Source organism: Bufo gargarizans, chromosome 7, assembly GCF_014858855.1.
Source record: "Bufo gargarizans isolate SCDJY-AF-19 chromosome 7, ASM1485885v1, whole genome shotgun sequence".
Classification (NCBI taxonomy): domain Eukaryota; kingdom Metazoa; phylum Chordata; class Amphibia; order Anura; family Bufonidae; genus Bufo; species Bufo gargarizans.
This window is the reverse complement of record NC_058086.1, coordinates 443,189-464,530: the sequence shown is the minus strand read 5'-3', so window position 1 is coordinate 464,530 and position 21,342 is coordinate 443,189. Positions and strand designations below refer to the sequence as shown.

The following is a 21,342-nucleotide window of genomic DNA, read 5'->3' as shown; positions in this document are numbered from 1 at the left end:
CTGTTATTACTGGCACAGAGGGGCTCTTAATGGCACAGAGGGGCTGTTATTACTGGGGGCTGTTATTACTGGCACAGGGGGGCTGTTATTACTGTGGGCTGCTAATACTGGAACATGATTGGGGGCACTATAGGGGCATCTACTGAGGCCACAAAGAAGGGGTATTTTATATGGGCTCTCTGTACAGTACAATTTTACACTGGGACACATGGTGGGTACTATGGGGAAGGGGGAGAGGAGTACTATGGGGTCATCTACGGGGGGCACCAAGAAGGGGTATTTTATACTTGCAAATTATGGGGGACACTGAGGGCATCTACTGGAGGATTTTATACTGGTACATTATGGGGGGCACTAGGAGGAAGGAGGGTGTGGAGCACTATGGGGTCATTTACTAGGGGCACTATATAGGGGTATTTTATACTGGCACATTATGGGGGCACTATGAGGACATTAGCTCAAATGGGGGCATTACAAGGGGGTATTTATTGCACTGTCACATTATAAAGAGAATTATTACTACTGGGGGGGGGGGGGGCATTATGGTGTGCTTTATTACACCCCCATGGTATGACCCCCTAGTAGCAGCACCAGCCTCTCCCTGCTCTGCTATCCCTCTGCCCCTTCTCCAAATACTTACTATGAAATCTTTCTCATTAGGATAAAACCCCTCATCAGCTCCACCGAGCCCCCGGAAGTGTGGAAGTGGCGTCCGAGATCCCCAAGGGCCAAGCCAAGTAACTAAGTTTTCATGTGAAATATGTTTGAAAACAGTGAATTTTTAAAAGTTTATTAACTTTTTGATTTTTTTTAATAAATAAAAGGTAAAACATATTGACTCAAATTTACCATCAACATGAAGTACAATGTGTCACGAGAAAACAATCTCTGAATGACTTGGATAAGTAAAAGCGTTCCAAAGTTATTACCACATAAAGTGAGAGATGACAGATTTGCAAAATTAGGCCTCGTCATTCTCTATGGGGCATGCTGTCCGCATTTCTGGAGCGCGCCCCTGATCTTCTGGTCTGCGGCTACAGAAAAAAACAGAACATGTCCTATTCTTGTCCGCAATTGCAGACAAGAATAGGTAGTTCTATGGGGGTGCCGGCCGGATGTATTGCTGATCCGCAATACACTACGGATGTTTGAATGGACCCTTATGATAATACAACCGGCTGCATCTGTTCAGAACGGATCCGGTTGTATTACATTGAAAATGAAGAAACCGGGTCCGGCACTAAAACCATTATAAGTCAATGGGCTCCGGATCTGGTTTTTAATGACTTACATGGTTTTTGGTGCCAGATCTGTTTGCAGTGACGCAACATACTTGAACGCAATGCATTCTGGAGCACTCCGTTACGGGAAAAAACTGAAACATTCTGCTGCAGTTTTCAGAGCCTGTGCCAGATGTCAAAACCGGACAGCACAACACAGATGTGAAAGTAGCCTTTATTGTCAATAGGGACAAAACTGATCAGGATGCATCAGTATGTGTCAGTTCAGTTGCGTTTTGGGGCCGGACACAAAACCGCTGTAAGGAGTGTTTTTGTGTCCGTTTTGAAGAACTGAACAAACCTGATCAGGCATAAAAATCAATGTAGGTACTTTCACACTTGCGTTAGAGGAGTCCAGCAAGCAATTCCATTGCTGTAACTGCCTGCCGGATCCAGAAATCTGTGTGCAAACGGATAGCATTTGTTTCCGGATCCGTCTGACAAATGCATTGATATACCGGATCCGTCTCTCAGGTATGATCTGGAAAAACGGATCCGGTATTATAATTTTTTTTACATTTTTAAAGGTCTGCGGAAAACTGGATCCATTTTTCCAGAACACTTGGTATCGGATCCGGCATTAATACATTTCAATGGAAAATAATTCCGGTATTCTGGCAAGTGTTCTGGAATTTTGGCCGGAGAAAGTACCGCAGCATTCAGCAGTATTTTCTCTGGCCAAATACCGTAAAAGTGAATGAACTGAAAACATCCTGATGCATACAGAATGCATTAGGATAAAACTGAAGCGTTCTTTTTTTCCAGTATTGAGCCCCTAGGACAGAAATCAATACCGGAAAACTTTAACGCTAGTGTGGAAGTACCCTAAGGATACTTTCACACTAGCGGCAGGCTGTTTCGGTGGGTGAACAGCCTGCCAGATCCATGCTGCTACTAGTGCATGCGTGCAGCGTGTGGTTCGCTCCGGCCCCATTGACATGCCGAGAGGCGGCAGGAATAAAACTACGACATGTTATAGTTAATGGGGCCGGAGCGGACCTCCAGCGCCACGCATGCACTAGCACGGATCCAGAGAAGGCTGCTGCTAGTCTGAAAGTAGCCTGTCAATGGTGCCTGATCCATTTTTTTCTGTAACGAAAAAAACAGATCAGGCACCATTGACTTAGGCTACTTTCACTTTAGCGTTTTTGCTAAAACCAGCAGTGCTCAGCAAAAACGCTTCCGTCACTGATAATACAACCATCTGCATCAGTTATGAACGGATCCGGTTGTATTATCTTTAACATTGCCAAGACGGATCCGTCATGAACTCCATTGAAAGTCAATTGGGAACGGATCCGTTTTCTATTGTGTCAGAGAAAGCGGATCCGTCCCCATTGACTTGCATTGTGGGTCACATCGGATCCGTTTTGTTCTGCATCCCAGGACAGAAAGAAAACAGCAGCATGCTGCGGTTTTCTCTCCGGTATGAGAACGGAAAGGAGTGCATTTTGGAGCATTCCATTCTGTTCAGTTACATTTTGTCCATATTGACAATGAATGGGGACACTGAAGTGTTTTTCTCCGGTATTGAGACCCTATGAAGGATATCAATACTGGAAAATAGAAACGCTAGTGTGAAAGTAGACTTACAATGACTTTCATGCTTGATCAAGTTTGTTCAGTTTTGATTTAATACAACTGCATCTGGCCAAAACTGAGCCATCAAGATGGAAAATGGAACAGATCCTTTTCATCCTCTGCCAGATCTGAATTAAAAAGACAGATATGAAAGTAGCCTAAAAAAATAGTTTTAGAGCAAAATGAGTACAATGCAAATTGCCCCAAAAGGAGTACATACAGGGAGTGCAGAATTATTAGGCAAATGAGTATTTTGACCACATCATCCTCTTTATGCATGTTGTCTTACTCCAAGCTGTATAGGCTCGAAAGCCTACTACCAATTAAGCATATTAGGTGATGTGCATCTCTGTAATGAGAAGGGGTGTGGTCTAATGACATCAACACCCTATATCAGGTGTGCATAATTATTAGGCAACTTCCTTTCCTTTGGTAAAATGGGTCAAAAGAAGGACTTGACAGGCTCAGAAAAGTCAAAAATAGTGAGATAGCTTGCAGAGGGATGCAGCACTCTTAAAATTGCAAAGCTTCTGAAGCTTGATCATCGAACAATCAAGCGTTTCATTCAAAATAGTCAACAGGGTCGCAAGAAGCGTGTGGAAAAACCAAGACGCAAAATAACTGCCCATGAACTGAGAAAAGTCAAGTGTGCAGCTGCCAAGATGCCACTTGCCACCAGTTTGGCCATATTTCAGAGCTGCAACATCACTGGAGTGCCCAAAAGCACAAGGTGTGCAATACTCAGAGACATGGCCAAGGTAAGAAAGGCTGAAAGACGACCACCACTGAACAAGACACACAAGCTGAAACGTCAAGACCGGGCCAAGAAATATCTCAAGACTGATTTTTCTAACGTTTTATGGACTGATGAAATGAGAGTGAGTCTTGATGGGCCAGATGGATGGGCCCGTGGCTGGATTGGTAAAGGGCAGAGAGCTCCAGTCCGACTCAGACGCCAGCAAGGTGGAGGTGGAGTACTGGTTTGGGCTGGTATCATCAAAGATGAGCTTGTGGGGCCTTTTCGGGTTGAGGATGGAGTCAAGCTCAACTCCCAGTCCTACTGCCAGTTTCTGGAAGACACCTTCTTCAAGCAGTGGTACAGGAAGAAGTCTGCAAGGTAAGAAAAACATGATTTTCATGCAGGACAATGCTCCATCACACGCGTCCAAGTACTCCACAGCGTGGCTGGCAAGAAAGAAGAAAATCTAATGACATGGCCTCCTTGTTCACCTGATCTGAACCCCATTGAGAACCTGTGGTCCATCATCAAATGTGAGATTTACAAGGAGGGAAAACAGTACACCTCTCTGAACAGTGTCTGGGAGGCTGAGGTTGCTGCTGCACGCAATGTTGATGGTGAACAGATCAAAACACTGACAGAATCCATGGATGGCAGGCTTTTGAGTGTCCTTGCAAAGAAAGGTGGCTATATTGGTCACTGATTTGTTTTTGTTTTGTTTTTGAATGTCAGAAATGTATATTTGTGAATGTTGAAATGTTATATTGGTTTCACTAGTAAAAATAAATAATTGAAATGGGTATATATTTGTTTTTTGTTAAGTTGCCTAATAATTATGCACAGTAATAGTCACCTGCACACACAGATATCCCCCTAAAATAGCTAAAACTAAAAACAAACTAAAAACTACTTAAATATTCAGCTTTGATATTAATGAGTTTTTTGGGTTCATTGAGAACATGGTTGTTGTTCAGTAATAAAATTAATCCTCAAAAATACAACTTGCCTAATAATTCTGCACTCCCTGTAGTCTTTAAGGCTCTATTATGATGTACAACATTTTAAAAAGTCACACAAAAGTCACATCTCTATGCCAGGCAACCCCCTGGTGTACTTTTACGGACATAGACGTACACCACATTGCTCTTGCACCAAATATATTATTACTGTGCGCAATTTCATGAATTTGCCACAGCCTTGCAAAGCTGAGACAGACTTAAAGGGAACCTGTCACCGGGATTTTGGGTATAGAGCTGAGGACATTGGTTGCTAGATGGCCGCTAGCACTTCCGCAATACCCAGTCCCCATATCTCTGTGTGCTTTTATTGTGTAAAAGAAACCGATTTGATACATATGCAAATGAACCTTAGATGAGTCCTGTCCCTGAGATGAGCCCAGCACCGCTCCGCATCCTCAAAATCTCCTCCTTGCTCCCCAACGTCACAAAGCTAGAGCGCCGTAATCTCGCGATGTGCAGTGTCGGCATAGTGTTCCTTCCCTGTGCTGGCATCAGCCATGGAATGAATTGCGGATCGCGAGATTATGGCACTCTAGCTTTGTGACGTCAAGGAGCAAGGAGGAGATTCGGAGGGTGCGGGGCGCTGCTGGGCTCCTTCACGCTGGAGTCCTCTGTGGTTAATTTGCATATCTATCACATTGTTTTTTTGACACAATAAAAGCACACAGAGCTATGGGGACTGGGTATTGCGGATGTTCTAGCGGCCATTTAGCAGCCCATGTCCTCAGCTCTATACACAAAATCCCGGTGACAGGTTCCCTTTAAAACTGACACCAAACGCTAAATTCTCCCTTAGTTTCTGTTTTATCCCTGTATACGCCGTAGATATAATCAATAGCCCTCAAGCTACTGCCGGTGTCTGCACAATTATTTATCCATTACTTTACCAACATTCACCTGACTGTATCAGAACGTTTATCTGCTGTCTACAATCTCATGACCAATTTTACCTTTAAAGGGTTTCTGGCATCAGAAAATTCGTTATGTAGCTGGCTGACATTAGCGATGTGAGTCAGCAGAACTGTATGACGTATATCTCCCTGCCTGCCGCCGTTCGCGCTCAATAATGACTTATGATATGCAAATGAGCCTCTAGGTGCTAGTGGGGCGTTGCTGCAGCACCTCGAGGCTCCATTCTCTCACCGTTTGGCACGCCCTTGTAAAGGTGATTGACATCCTCGGTCTCCTCCGTGCCCCTCAAATCCCGCGCCTGCACCGTCCATTTTAGTATTAGGCGCAGGTGTAGTGAGTGAAGCCGGCAGCAGGCGAGCGTCCTCCACTCACTGCGCCTAATACTAAAATAGACGGCACAGGCGCGGGATTTGAGGGGCACGGAGGAGACCGAGGATGTAAATCACCTTTGCAAGGGCGTGCCAAACGGTGAGAGGACAAAGCCTCGGGATATACGTCATACAGTTATGTTCTGCTGACAGCACATCGCTAATGGCAGCCAGCTACATAACGATTTTTCTGATGACAGAAACCCTTTAATAATGAATGTTTTTTGGGGGGAATATTTTAGTGGATGTCAAGCACCAACACCTCAGTAGCCATGCTTTGTGTGTTTCTGACCAATGGTCTGACAGTGTTAAAGAGAATACCTTGGCTGTAAATAACTAAAGCCCCTGTGATACGCCTCATTTACACATCAGAGATTTCCATCAGTGATTTTCAGCCAAAACCAGGTGCGGCTCTAAGAACGGGCCAGATCTTTCCCTTATGTCTGTGGAGGCTCCAATCCTGGTTTTGGCTCAATCACTGATGGGAAAACACGGACATGTGACTGAGGCTTAAAGTGTAACTGCCATTTCACTACCAAAAATGAAATTCCTAACATATGTGATGCTGAAGGGAAGATATTCATGAAGCTGCATTTTCCAGCTAATTCTGATGTCTGAATTCAGCCCTTAGCAACCATATTTCTCTGTGCCTCTATTTCAGCAACTTCCTAAGATGGCCTCCGCTGCTCTTCCTGTGATGATCTTCGCCCTTCCTTGAAGCCATCCTGTTTTTCCCTCACTTCCCATAAGCCCTTCCTCTCCTCACATGAACTAGCAGGACCAATCAGAACGCAGACAACTTCCCACAGTACCCAGAGCAGTGTGTATTCTCACATACAGCTAACCAAAGACCAGTTGCATATTTCTAGAAGATATCCCTATCTAAAGCAGGCCTCCCCCCTCCACTTTCTGCCTCAGCCCAGCTCCTTCTCCCAGAGCTCATCCGTCTCTTGTTATAATACTGAGAAGACGGACTGCACACGGCAACGCTGTGAGATGGGAGCTGCTGAATAGGAAAGTAGCATGCATTTGTGGGAGTTATTAGGTAAAACTGAAAATGATCACATTTTAAATCACAAAAGCTCTTATACAGCAGGGTGTACTATACCATTAGGGAATAAAAAATGAAACAGCAATTACACTTTAACTGCCGCACCCTCTGCACTTTGATTGACATGGCCAGGGAGGGAAAACATCATCACACCTGGTTGTGTCAAACTGCAGAGGGCGAGGCAGTTGCAGAGAGAGCAGAGCCTCCAGGTGTAAAGGCAACGCCCCCGTTTCTCCTAGAGGCTCATTTGCATATATTAAAACTTAATTTTCCTCAACAATGCGGCACATATAAACATCAGACCAACATAGATGCCTTCATCTTCCAAGTGCACATGTAACAGTCAGCCAGTGTCATAGGTACAAAACTGCTGACAGATGCCCTTTAAGGGGTGCAGTTAGAGACTACAGCTTGTCCTGCAAAAAAAAAAAAAGTTATGGCTTCCAGAATGGAAAAATAAAAGTTAACATGAAAAAAATAAACCAAAAAATGAAAATGGTACGGCAGAAAGGGGTTAATATCTGGCCAGTAATAAACAGAAGCCGCCATTAGCTCCGTGAATGAAGCTGGCAAGCTGCGTAGCAAAAGTAAATAATAAAATAATCATCTTGTGAGCGTTCAGTTTTGCACAGACATAAGAAGAAAGACGGAACTGTAATGCATTCTAGGCACACGTGTGAACAGCGGTGTTCTGCCAGATTCCTATACCTGGGCAGAATGCTATATCGGAAGTGACGCGGCCGCACCGGAATCAGCTGGAGGAGGGTGTGTGTGGATCAAGCGCAGATCCACTCGATTTGCAAAATTGCACCACCGTGGGAGAAGCACCTACTTCATTTGCACGCGCAAAACCGTACACCGCGCCTGCGCACTCAGGGTTAGGTAGATTTTTTTAGTCCAAAATGTTCCATCAGATCTCCCTACCCCTGAGTGCGCACGCGCGGACACATCATCTGGAGCAGTTCAGCCTCACCACATAGCAGAGCTGAGTGCAGGATATTGGGGTGGTGGGATCATCCACATAGCAGAGCTGAGTGCAGGATATTGGGGTGACATAGCAGAGCTGAGTGCAGGATATTGGGGTGGTGGGATCATCCACATAGCAGAGCTGAGTGCAGGATATTGGGGTGGTGGGATCATCCACATAGCAGAGCTGAGTGCAGGATATTGGAGTGACATAGCAGAGCTGAGTGCAGGATATTGGGGTGGTGGGATCATCCACATAGCAGAACTGAGTGCAGGATATTGGGGTGACACATAGCAGAGCTGAGTGCAGGATATTGGGGTGGTGGGGTCATCCACATAGCAGAGCTGAGTGCAGGATATTGGGGTGGTGGAGTCATCCACATAGCAGAGCTGAGTGCAGGATATTGGGGTGGTGGGGTCATCCACATAGCAGAGCTAAGTGCAGGATATTGGGGTATAGATTCCTATACCTGGGCAGAATGCTATATCGGAAGTGACGCGGCCGCACCGGAATCAGCTGGAGGAGGGTGTGTGTGGATCAAGCGCAGATCCACTCGATTTGCAAAATTGCACCACCGCGGGAGAAGCACCTACTTCATTTGCACGCGCAAAACCGTACACCGCGCCTGCGCACTCAGGGTTAGGTAGATTTTTTTAGTCCAAAATGTTCCATCAGATCTCCCTACCCCTGAGTGCGCACGCGCGGACACATCATCTGGAGCAGTTCAGCCTCACCACATAGCAGAGCTGAGTGCAGGATATTGGGGTGGTGGGATCATCCACATAGCAGAGCTGAGTGCAGGATATTGGGGTGACATAGCAGAGCTGAGTGCAGGATATTGGGGTGGTGGGATCATCCACATAGCAGAGCTGAGTGCAGGATATTGGGGTGGTGGGATCATCCACATAGCAGAGCTGAGTGCAGGATATTGGAGTGACATAGCAGAGCTGAGTGCAGGATATTGGGGTGGTGGGATCATCCACATAGCAGAACTGAGTGCAGGATATTGGGGTGACACATAGCAGAGCTGAGTGCAGGATATTGGGGTGGTGGGGTCATCCACATAGCAGAGCTGAGTGCAGGATATTGGGGTGGTGGAGTCATCCACATAGCAGAGCTGAGTGCAGGATATTGGGGTGGTGGGGTCATCCACATAGCAGAGCTAAGTGCAGGATATTGGGGTGGTGGGGTCATCCACATAGCAGAGCTGAGGTATGAAGTAGGTGCTTCTCCCGCGGCGGTGCAATTAAAGGGTTTCTACTACTTTGATTTCACATAATTAGGTGTCAGACACTAGCGATCCGCTAGTGTCTGCTCTGCCAAACTATCCTGCTATAATAGCTTTTGGGGCAGCCGTTTACCTAAAAAAAGAACTTATATTGATATGTTAATGACCCTCTAGGTGCTATGGGGGCGTCATTAGCACCTAGAGGATCGGTCTACCTTCTCAAGATGCCGCCGCCCAGCACCTCCCTCCAGCCCGCCCATCTCCTCCGGAATGCGATCAAACGGACGACTTCACGCGCATGCGCCGTGCGCGGCTGTATTCGGCGCATGCGCAGTGAATGTCCGACCGCTTCCCTGCTCAGACATCTCCACTGCGCCTGCGCCGATGGAGCGCTCAAAAGCTATTATAGCAGGATAGTTTGGCAGAGCAGACTCTAGCGGATCGCAAGTGTCTGACACCTAATTATGTGAAATCAAAGTGGTAGAAACCCTTTAATTTTACAAATCCAGTTGATCTGCGCTTGATCCACACCCCCCCCCCCCCCTCCTCCAGCTGATGCCGGTGCGGCCGCGTCACTTCCGGTATAGGAATCTGGCAGAAGCCCCTTCTGAACCCAGCGTTGTCTGCGCTCTCAGAATTCTCAGTGTACTTCCTGTCTCCAGTAAAACTACAACTCCCAGAGGCACTTGCGGCACGCACGCGCAGTTCCGTCCCATTGAGTATGGCTACGGTGCTGTCCAGAGCCCTGAAGCTGCCAGGTGAGCGCTGATATAATGGGGCTGGGTCGCGGTGTGGAGGCGATCGCACGGTATAGTGGATCGCGCTGCTCAGGGCGGAGGCGGCACGTTACTGTTCATGACCGTTAGGTAGCCCTTTACCTTCCATGTAGTGCGGGGGATGGCAGGGATACGTCTAGAGGCGCCGGGGGGCAGAGACTGGCCATCAGCTGCCACCCCAGCTGTCACCCGGCCAGGTAGGTTATACAGAGGCACCACTGGCCTGAGAGCTGAAGGTGGAGTTCCAGAACTGCTGATGTGCCCAGTCCTCTGCCACACGCAGAGATAACATTTCTGCCAGTCAGATGGTGGCAAGGATACATGGGTCTGTCTTCTTCACCCTGTCACTGCCTGGTATGAGGGCTGAATGCCTCATCAGAAACCGACCCATTGTTTAAGGAGGACCTGCCACCAAAAGTGCAATGCAACCTGACACACTGTGTTATAGAGCAGGAAGAGCAGAGCAGATTGATGGGTAGTTTGGGGAGAAAGCTTCTGTGTTCTTCTTCCTGTGAACAGCTATCGGTACAGGAGGGAGGTGACCGCATTGTGTGCACATCACGTTTTAAGCCTCCGTTTTTGTATATGTTGCAAAAATAGGCATACAAAAACGCAGCGCACCGCGTTCTGGTATCCTGCACAGTCCGGTAAAAGAAACTACAGTTTGTTTTTGCGTTGGGACTCTATAGTGATTGGATGCCCCTGTATGGCATCAGTCTGAGGCATCCGTTTAACATATACGTTTTTTGTATGCGTTAAAAGCTTGGGAAAAAATGTGATGTGAACCGAGCCTGAGAGAGAGCTGTCAGTCAAGGATAACCCCTCGCAGGGGTGTAATTGTGAAAATGTAAAAGGTTTTACAGAATCTTTTCCCATAAAGCAACGTATATATCACTCTGCTCAGCTTCTCCTGCTCTATAACATGGTGCTGTCAGATCAGAAGCAGTTCACTTTGTGGTCACTGCTCTCTTTAAATCACGTTTTTAGGTTTAATATTTTTAAATAAAAAAAATTATGGTTATTTTTTATTTTCCATGTCCCTTTTTATATTTAAACCAAAAACATAAATTCCTGTAGTTTTCACATTGGCCACTATGCCTAATAATTGGCGCCGCTTCTTGGGGGTACCTGTAAGAGCGCCGCAACCCAAGAAATCCTTGTGACAAACAAACGTGAAAAGTGAACAGTGAACAAAAAAAAATGAAATAAATAGTGAATGTGTGCTGAAGCTCAGCCTGGACGTCCGGACAGAATTATAAAATTATTCCTCCTCCTTACGCCAATCAAAGAATAAAGGTGTGTGCGCTCAAAATGTGAGAAAGTGAAGTGCGTGCAAATGTGCCGTCACTCAGTGGGCTCCCACCCCCAGTGAGTTCAGGCACCCCCGGGTCACCACTTCTGCACCTCGGGCTTTCAAACATCTCAGCCCCTGGCTTCGATCCGGCGATCCCTTGGTCACCTAGCGTAGGACACTAATGGACCAAGCCATCCACCCTAGGGATGACCGTGTGGTTCTCTGCTCTACATCCTGCCAGGGCTCTGTCCACCAGGAATCTAAGAACAGATACTACACTTCATCTTAGCCAAAACAACTGGGTCAGTTCAAGACAGTGATCCAGTGCTTTGCTCGGGGTGGGCGTCATCAGTTTATCCTCCTCTCAGATCAAGAGCAGTGTACTGACAGATTAAAGGGACACTGACAGGGCCAATAAGCATATTGAGGTATATATATATGGCAGTACAGGTCTTATAATGGGTATTACAATCATCTAAGTATCCCCCCTGTCCACATTATACATACAGTAAACTTAAGTTTTATAACCTGCTCCAACGGTCTTCAATCTGCCCAAGGGGCGGCGTTTCACCTCTCTTGCGCCCAGCCAGCCTCCCCAACTGCCGCTTTGAAGCGCCGCCCAGCTCATGAATATTCAGTTTGCTGGGCGGCTTCTGCGGTCCCCGCTCTGAAGCGCTGCGCTGAACAGTGCCCTGCGCATGCGCCGGATCTTGTGAAGTCGAGGACAGTAAGCGCCGCCCAGCGAAGTGAATATTGATGAGCTGGGCGGAGCTTACTGTACCGGACTTCACAAGATCCGGCACATGTGCAGGACACTGTTAAGCGAAGCGCTTCAGAGCGGGGACCGCAGAAGCCACCCAGCAAACTGAATATTCATGAGCTGGGCGGCGCTTCAAAGCGGCAGTTGGGGAGGCTGGCTGGGCGCAAGAGAGGTGAAACGCCGCCCCTTGGGCAGATTGAAGACCGTTGGAGCAGGTTATAAAACTTAAGTTTACTGTATGTGTAATGTGGACAGGGGGGATACTTAGATGATTGTAATACCCATTATAAGACCTGTACTGCCATATATATACCTCAATATGCTTATCGGCCCTGTCAGTGTCCCTTTAAGGCCTCCTGCACACGATCGTATAGCTTTTTCAGTGTTTTCAGATGCATAGAAAAAATTGGGTTGGGCATAACATTTTCAATAGATTGTTCCGCAAAAAACGGAATGGAAACGGAAGACATACGGATGCATTTCAGTATGTGTTTCGTTTTTTTGCGGACCCATTGACTTGAATGGAGCCACGGAATGTGAATTGTGGGCAGTAATAGGACATGTTCTATCTTGGAACGGAAATACGGAATGCATACGGAGTACATTCAGTTTTTTTTGCGGAACCATTGAAATTAATGGTACCGTATACGGAATGCAAAAAATGGCCAGTAAACGGGGAAAAAAAACCTGTCGTGTGCAGGAGGCCTAAGGCTACATTCACACAACTGTGGTATAGAAGGGCTTCTGTGTGATTCTGTGGGCTTTCAGTTATATGACTACACCACAAAAGATAGAACATGTCCTATATCTTGCTGCGTCATGCAGATCTCTGGGTCCATGCCCCGACCCACCACTTGTAGTCCACAACACTGGCCTGGCGACACCGCGGCTGTAGGAACGCGGCCTTTCCTCACGATCACCACTGAGGGAATTTCAGAAATGCTAAAATGTGCACTACTGATTTCAGCATGCTGCTGTGTGCTCAGCATGGAGAAGGGTGAATGTCCTGTAATATTACCTATGTACGGGATGTTCTGACCGTATCCACTCAGAAATTCCATAGATCCAACAGAACCAACAAAATATCCACGTCCAGATGGATCCCTTTGTAGTAGATGTAATACCTGTGAAGGGTCAGCGCAGGGTCTTTGTGTTGTCAGTAATTTATGGAGCAGATTGCTCTGCTTAGTATGTTCCGGTGTACAGAGGGTGGTATGTTTTTGATGTGCACAGTTGGTGGTTTATGTGCTCCGATGGCAGCTGTCTGCTCAGCTTTGTGTAAACTGGAGAAAGAATTATCCCTTGGATAAGCACTGGAACATTAAAACCACCTGCCTTGTAAAGGTTCCCCTGGTGCTGGCGAAATAGCAATGATCCATCATGGCATGGACTCCACAAGACCTCTGAAGATGTCCTGTGGTGTCTGGCACTGAGATGTTGGCAGCAGATCCTGTAGGTCCTGTAAGTTGGGAGATGGGGCTTCCATGGCTTGCACTTGTCTTCCAGCACATACCACGAATGTTTGATCTGAATGAGATCTGGGAAGTTTGGAACATCTGGCACCTTTGGTGCCTTCCATCTTCTGCTACTTGCCAAGCAGCTCAGATTCACAGTAGGCCGGCCATGTCCTTCTATCCAGGAGCGTTCCTCCTATGTCTCTGAAACCACGAGCGCCTCTTCTGGGTGGAATGACGTCATTGGTGCCTGCCAAGTTTCTGCACAGCAGCAGAGGCACCAGAAGATAGCGCTAGGCATGATGTGTAGCACTGTTAGTCAAAGGGGAGGGGGAGTGTAGTGAGCACTAGGGATGTAGCTCTAGTGGTGCTCGAAGCCCTACAGCCTGTCCCTCGGTGCTCCAGCCACCTAATTTGAATAAAGATAAATGTCCACATAACTCAGCGGCCCTGAAGGCTACAGAAAAAGAAATATATTGTTTTAATCAGCACAATCAGCTTTACCCAGCAATATGCCTGGTTTAATCAGATTGATCATGTGGAAAGAGGCTTTTTAAACATTTTTGGAATATACTTTATTAGAGAAAGATGTTTCTTTTAAGGAAAGTGTCTTCAGTCGTATTGAGCGCTGAAGACATCTGTGTGTGACAAGTCAGATGGACAGTGACAGGTATATGCCCATAGTCAGGGACTAGGATAGTGACAAGAGGCGGCTGCAAGCTTCTGGATATTACACAGGCGTCTTCAGTGCACAGTACGACTTAAGACACTCTCCTTAACGACTCTTTACGCCCTGTTTTCTAGAACAAAGAAACAACTTTCCTTAATAAAGTATATTACAAAAATGTTTAACATCCCTGTCCCTGCACTACATTACAAATAACTGGAATGCCACCTTAAGTGGGTAACATTAATAGATACGTGCTACCAAACGTCTCCCTACTTGTGGTTGAATGTCCGTGTGGTTCCTCCATGTGTTTAGGGTCACCTGTTATCCTTCATGATGACTACGTTGAGCGGCCATTTGCCTGTAGCTTGCAGTTTTTGGGAAAATCCTCAATGGAAAAAATATGTCTCTACTAATGTTTGAGGTTTCAGGGAGCTGGGTTTAGTAAGAGCTGTGGTTATGTGAAGATGTCCTGGGAAAAGCAGGTAGGTACGGCATAGTGGTAAAGTACTTGTCAAATTACTCAATTTTGGTTGATTCCAGATTTTGTATCTTGAGCAGAACTAGTCTGATGCTACGAGATACACTGTATGTGGTGATTGTAACATGTCTGAAGAAGGCTTTCTTAAGCCGAAACGCGTCACAGAAAGAATAATGCGACAATAAAGAATACATAATTGCATGGACAAGCGAGTGCCGGTCTGTTCTTCCTACAATAAAAGTTTCATGTGTAGAAATCTGAGTAATATTGCCTGTACAGGTGTTCGGTTTGTCAGGTGGCCTCAGGCAATGTACTAGGCTACATAATACAGCTACTGTGATATGGTAAGGTAATATCCTCCTATCTAAGCTAGGCACTGTGCGGGAACAATGCACCCACTGTACAGTTCAGGACCTAAAGGGAACCCGCCAGCAGTACCTCCGGGTAGCCCACAGTGATATTAATCATACTTTTCATCCTGCGGTCTGATGCTGCATAAGGTCAGAAAATGATCTTTTATCCTCCGTCCGCGCTAATTTGCATGTCGGCTTGAAGTCAAGGAAGCAGCGGCCTCCTTGCTTCAAGTCAAGGTAACCACGCCACCTCTTGCCTATTAGTGACAGCCTGCAATTCGGCTTTGCTTTCCCAAGGCTTGCGCGGTGCCCTCTATTTTACTGCGCGATCCCATGCCCTGACATGATAGCTTTCTGACCTTATGCGGCATCGGACTGCAGGATGAAAAGTATGATTAGTATCACTGCGGGCTACCCTGAGGTACTGCTGGCGGGTTTACATGCATTTAGGAGGTCACAGGTTCCCTTTAAACCTTTAGGGAGGCATCTTAATGTGGGCCTTAAAAGGTTATGCCCATCTTATAAAATGATGGCATATTGTAAGGATATGCCACGTCTGTATGAACGGTGGGGGCAGAGATCGCAATAACGCCTGTTCAGGCCATTTTACTCATTTATAAAAGTCTAAGGCGTTCCAGTTTGTGTTAGACTTTTCCCTGCCATTCATCAGCGCAAGGCCGTGCTGCTGGTGCCCGAAATCGCCAATAACAAAGCTGCTTATTGGTCGGTTTGGGCGGCTGCTGAATAGGAAGCCATATTGTGTCTTGCAGCAGAGGAGTAATAGCTGTAATTGAAAGAGGAAGGGGCTAGCACTTGGGCCATTGCTTTACTCGGGAGAGTAGGGGGGAGCAGTGCGCTCTGTCTGAGGACACTGGCAAACATGGCGGCTAGGGATGAGCGAATCAACTTAGAACTGAACCCGAGTTCGGGAACAGTTTTTTTTTTACAGTAGAAATCATTTTATGAAGTTATTTCGCAAAGTCTTGTGAGACTTCCCAAAGCAATAACTTTGGCTCATAGGAGCCAATACATTCTAATACTGTACGGAGTGCTCGCTCTGTACAGTATTCTAACAAAGTTCGACTTCGGATGTTTCATCATAGTCGATTTGCTCATCCTTAATGGCGGTAGTGGAGCTGAATAGGAATCTGGAGTGGTGGAAAACCAAGATGAGCCTGAATATCGAGTTTGACGTGCAGTACAAAGTGACACCGCAGTGTGTGTGATGTATGTGGCGCAGTGTGTGTGTGATGTATGTGGCGCAGTGTGTGTGATGTATGTGGCGCAGTGTGTGTGATGTATGTGGCGCAGTGTGTGTGATGTATGTGGCGCAGTGTGTGTGCGATGTATGTGGCGCAGTGTGTGTGCGATGTATGTGGCGCAGTGTGTGTGCGATGTATGTGGCGCAGTGTGTGTGCGATGTATGTGGCGCAGTGTGTGTGCGATGTATGTGGCGCAGTGTGTGAGTGTGTGATGTATGTGGCGCAGTGTGTGATTGTGTGTGATGTATGTGGCGCAGTGTTGTGTGTGATGTATGTGGCGCAGTGTGTGTGTGGCGATGTATGTGGCGCAGTGTGTGTGTGTGCGATGTATGTGGCGCAGTGTGTGTGTGCGATGTATGTGGGCGAGTGTGTGTGTGCGATGTATGTGGCGCAGTGTGTCTGTGTGTGATGTATGTGGCGCAGTGTGTGAGTGTGTGATGTATGTGGCGCAGTGTGTGATGTGTGTGTGATGTATGTGGCGCAGTGTGTTGTGTGTGATGTATGTGGCGCAGTGTGTGTGTGTGATGTATGTGGCGCAGTGTGTGTGTGTGATGTATGTGGCGCAGTGTGTGTGTGCGATGTATGTGGCGCAGTGTGTGTGTGCGATGTATGTGGCGCAGTGTGTGTGTGCGATGTATGTGGCGCAGTGTGTGTGTGCGATGTATGTGGCGCAGTGTGTGTGTGCGATGTATGTGGCGCAGTGTGTGTGTGCGATGTATGTGGCGCAGTGTGTGTGTGTGATGTATGTGGCGCAGTGTGTCTGTGTGCGATGTATGTGGCGCAGTGTGTCTGTGTGTGATGTATGTGGCGCAGTGTGTCTGTGTGCGATGTATGTGGCGCAGTGTGTCTGTGTGCGATGTATGTGGCGCAGTGTGTCTGTGTGTGATGTATGTGGCGCAGTGTGTCTGTGTGTGATGTATGTGGCGCAGTGTGTGAGTGTGTGATGTATGTGGCGCAGTGTGTAGTGTGTGATGTATGTGGCGCAGTGTGTGTGTGTTGATGTATGTGGCGCAGTGTGTGTGTGTGATGTATGTGGCGCAGTGTGTGTGTGTGATGTATGTGGCGCAGTGTGTGTGTGTGATGTATGTGGCGCAGTGTGTCTGTGTGTGATGTATGTGGCGCAGTGTGTCTGGTGGTGATGTGGCGCAGTGTGTCTGTGTGTGATGTATGTGGCGCAGTGTGTCTGTGTGTGATGTATGTGGCGCAGTGTGTCTGTGTGTGATGTTATGTGGCGCAGTGTGTGAGTGTGTGATGTATGTGGCGCAGTGTGTGATGTGTGTGTGTGATGTATGTGGCGCAGTGTGTGTGTGTGATGTATGTGGCGCAGTGTGTGTGTGTGATGTATGTGGCGCAGTGTGTGTGTGTGATGTATGTGGCGCATTGTGTGTGTGTGATGTATGTGGCGCAGTGTGTCTGTGTGTGATGTATGTGGCGCAGTGTGTCTGTGTGTGATGTATGTGGCGCAGTGTGTCTGTGTGTGATGTATGTGGCGCAGTGTGTGTGTGCGATCTATGTGGCGCAGTGTGTGTGTGCGATGTATGTGGCGCAGTGTGTGTGTGCGATGTATGTGGCGCAGTGTGTGTGTGCGATGTATGTGGCGCAGTGTGTGTGTGTGATGTATGTGGCGCAGTGTGTGTGTGTGATGTATGTGGCGCAGTGTGTGTGTGTGATGTATGTGGCGCAGTGTGTGTGTGTGATGTATGTGGCGCAGTGTGTGTGTGTGATGTATGTGGCGCAGTGTGTGTGTGTGTGTGATGTATGTGGCGCAGTGTGTGTGTGTGTGTGTGATGTATGTGGCGCAGTGTGTGTGTGTGATGTATGTGGCGCAGTGTGTGTGTGTGATGTATGTGGCGCAGTGTGTGTGTGTGTGTGATGTATGTGGCGCAGTGTGTGTGTGTGTGTGATGTATGTGGCGCAGTGTGTGTGTGTGTGTGATGTATGTGGCGCAGTGTGTGTGTGATGTATGTGGCGCAGTGTGTGTGTGTGTGTGTGTGTGATGTTTGTGGTGCAGTGTGTGATGTCTATAGTGAATGTATGCAGGATATTATAACCAAGTGATAAAGTACAGGGAAGATGCACTATATTGGACTGTAATTTATCACTTGGCTGTAATAGCCTGCTGTGTATTCACTCCAGATCCTCCCAGGGGCTTATAACCCTATGCTAAAGAGTGGGGAGCAATGTTATTTACATGGGACTGTATGTTGGAGGGCCTGGAGGAAGGGTAGTGATTTTATTTACATGGGACTGTGTGTTGCAGAAGCTGACGGGAGGGGAGAGGTTATTTACATGGGACTATATGTTGGAGGAGAGAGATGGTATTTAGACTAGTAATGGTTCCCCTGCAGAAATACTCACCTCACACCACCGCTATTTATTTCTGTCGTTCTGGTCTGTTAGATGAAGAGAACAACAAAAATAATGGAAATGTTGGATCGGTCACATAACTGAGATGAACAGAGCTGAACAGACATCGACTATAATGGAGTCCATTCAGTTTCTGTTTGGGATCCTGCATGCGAGGCCTTGTTGTCCAGTCTTTTTAGAGAATCTGCAACAAGCCCTTAACAACTTATGTACTCCTACTCGGCTAAAAGTACTCCTCAAAAATGGTAAGAGGAGTATTTTTACTCTTCGGAAAAAATGTGATGCGACTTCTGAGTTGGGGTTCAACTTTCGGGAACCCCCAGCTATCCTGAGAATGAAGGGGATACAGCTCAAATTTAGCACATGCGTCATTGGGCAATTCCTGTGAACCCTCAAGTTCTGATAAGATGTGGCTCCTCTCACTGACATCACATATAGTTATTATATTGATAAGGTTGAGAGGTGGTACTGACATTGTATACTTAGAGTAGTAGTAAAAGGCTTGATGTTACTGTGCTGCAGGCAAAACAAACCTACAATCTCCCAAATGATACTTCTAAGGCTCGAAAAACCTGATTGGTGTGTGAAACGCCACCCCAGGGAGTTTGTACCTGATTAGTTCGGATTACTCAGCCCTTGTCAGCTCATGTCTTCTGTGTAACTTGTGATAGTCAGGGTAGAAGGAGAATGGTGTAGAGAGGACACCATGCTAAATCTTGGCTCCTTGTTATGGTCCCAAAGAAACCGTGAATACCAAGAAATGGCATGAACACTGATTTCCCCCACTGTGTCACAAACCAGAATACCTGCCGTTTTCATTTAAGGGCACCTGTCACATTGAACATGGTGTTTGAGCTGCAGGCACCATGCTAGAGAGCAGGAGGAGCTGAGAAGATTGAGATATAGTCTTGTGGGAAAAGATTTAGTAAAACTTGTGTTTCATTCATTTGCATTCATGCTCATGCTATATCGGTCTGCTCAGCTCCTCCTGCTCTATAACCTGGTGCCTGCAGCTCAAACACCTTGTTCAATGTTTCAGGTTTCCATTAACTTCATTCACAAACAGTTGCAAAAATTCTGTTGGATTGCTCAAAAATATGAACAAATAGTCCACATAGAGGAATATTTTCTCCCATAGCTGAATTGTTTTATCTTATCAGCAGCACATTTTATGATGGGTGCATAAAGTCTGACACACAGCCAGCAGCTCCCAGTTACCTCCAGCGTGAAATCGCACATACAATGAGAGGAGGCTGTGAGTCCCACCTATAACTGGGTCATTTGACACAGCCTGCCCAGGTGCACCTGAATGTTACCCATAGATCAGAATTAAGGACTTTATGTACCGATCATAAATTGTCCATATAGCATAAATAGGTTAGCGTTAGGTCCCGTGCCATTTTGAGAGACCTTGACGGGGTGCGCGGGCAACTGTATGTTCTTGATATAATATCAGTTTAAGGGTTTAGCCATATATTGTCAATTGCATCTACCATTGTAGTGCCTCAATTTAGTAATAACTTTGGATCATAGGAGCCAATACATTCTAATACTGTACAGAGCCCTCGCTCCGTACAGTATTCTAACAAAATGTTATGAGAAACATCCGAAGTTGATTCGCTCTTCCCTAATTCTATTGATTTATGATGCTATGTAACCCTACTGGTGCTGGCACACAGTGCAGTGCTGGGAGGTCAGGATGGGTGCTGCGCTGCTATTTCTATGGGGCAGCAAAAAATGTGGACAGCACGTGGATGTCATCTTTTGCATTTAAAAGGGTGTGACTTTTTAAAGCCACTTTTCTGGAGCAAGGAGATAAGTCTCCCCATTTCTTATCTAAAGTAGAGAGTACATATCAAACATTTTTACACTATCTATATGGGTTTGGGGTACAAAATCTTGAAAGAGTGTTTCTATCCCACGACTTATCATGGTCCCACAAGCCCAGCGTTTCGGCTTGAATTGGTCTTGGCAAATAACCTGGTGTACAGGACGTAAAAAGTGTTGTTCCAGAACTCAAGGATTTTGATTTGAGCTCCTCGTTTAGATTTTTAGGCATTGCTGTATCAGCGGGAGTTGAAGTTGTCCCTCAGTTGAATATTGTCCCTTTTGATCTATTCCTGGAGAGCTAAGGTTAAAGTATAGTCAACAGCAAGAATAAGTCTGGATAATATGATTTGGCTGCTTCAGGCTCTGTATCGGTTTAGGAATTGTCCGGGGGTAATACCGGAGAGCATATTTACTATGATGGACACCCTGATGAGAGAACTACTGTGGAAAAAGGGTGAACTAGAATTGGGAAATCTTGTATGCAGATTGATGAGACGTGGCACTGGAGGCTTTATTTTGTCGCCGTTCATTGTTCAGCACTTTTAAAGGAAAGCTTTGTAGTGCATTAAATATACTTAGGGAAGCTTGTAATCCTCAAGATGGCTCTTCAGATTTCATAGGTTTGACTGAAGCAGTAATTAAAAAGCAAAAGGAACATTTTACACTCCCGTATACCTCGTATTTATGTTGGGGCAAAAGTGAACCTTGGAGATCACATATCATCTGTATGAGGGAGACGGGTTCAAAACATTTGTCACTTTAAGAGGTGTCATCAGAAGACGTTTTTGTATATTAATGTGTATATGTGAGGAGGCAATATGGACAATCACAATACATTAGCAAGTGCCTTGTATTAACTTTCTCTACGTGATGAATGCCATTTGCTGAATCGAGACATCCCCTTTTAAGGGGCAGCTTCACAAATTGAATAAATATTGACATCCATGGCTATA

At 46.4% G+C, this 21,342-nt stretch overlaps 1 protein-coding gene across 1 annotated transcript in view; it reads left to right on the top strand.

Annotated features, from left to right (window-relative positions):
• Window positions 1–9,774: 9,774 nt before the first annotated feature.
• FAM234B (family with sequence similarity 234 member B) overlaps window positions 9,775–21,342 on the top strand; it is a 33,971-nt gene continuing 22,403 nt past the window's right edge. The window contains exon 1 of the mRNA XM_044302064.1: window positions 9,775–9,903. Within this exon, the coding sequence (XP_044157999.1) occupies window positions 9,867–9,903 (37 nt within the window). The 5' untranslated portion in view covers window positions 9,775–9,866. The remainder of the gene's footprint in view (window positions 9,904–21,342) is intronic.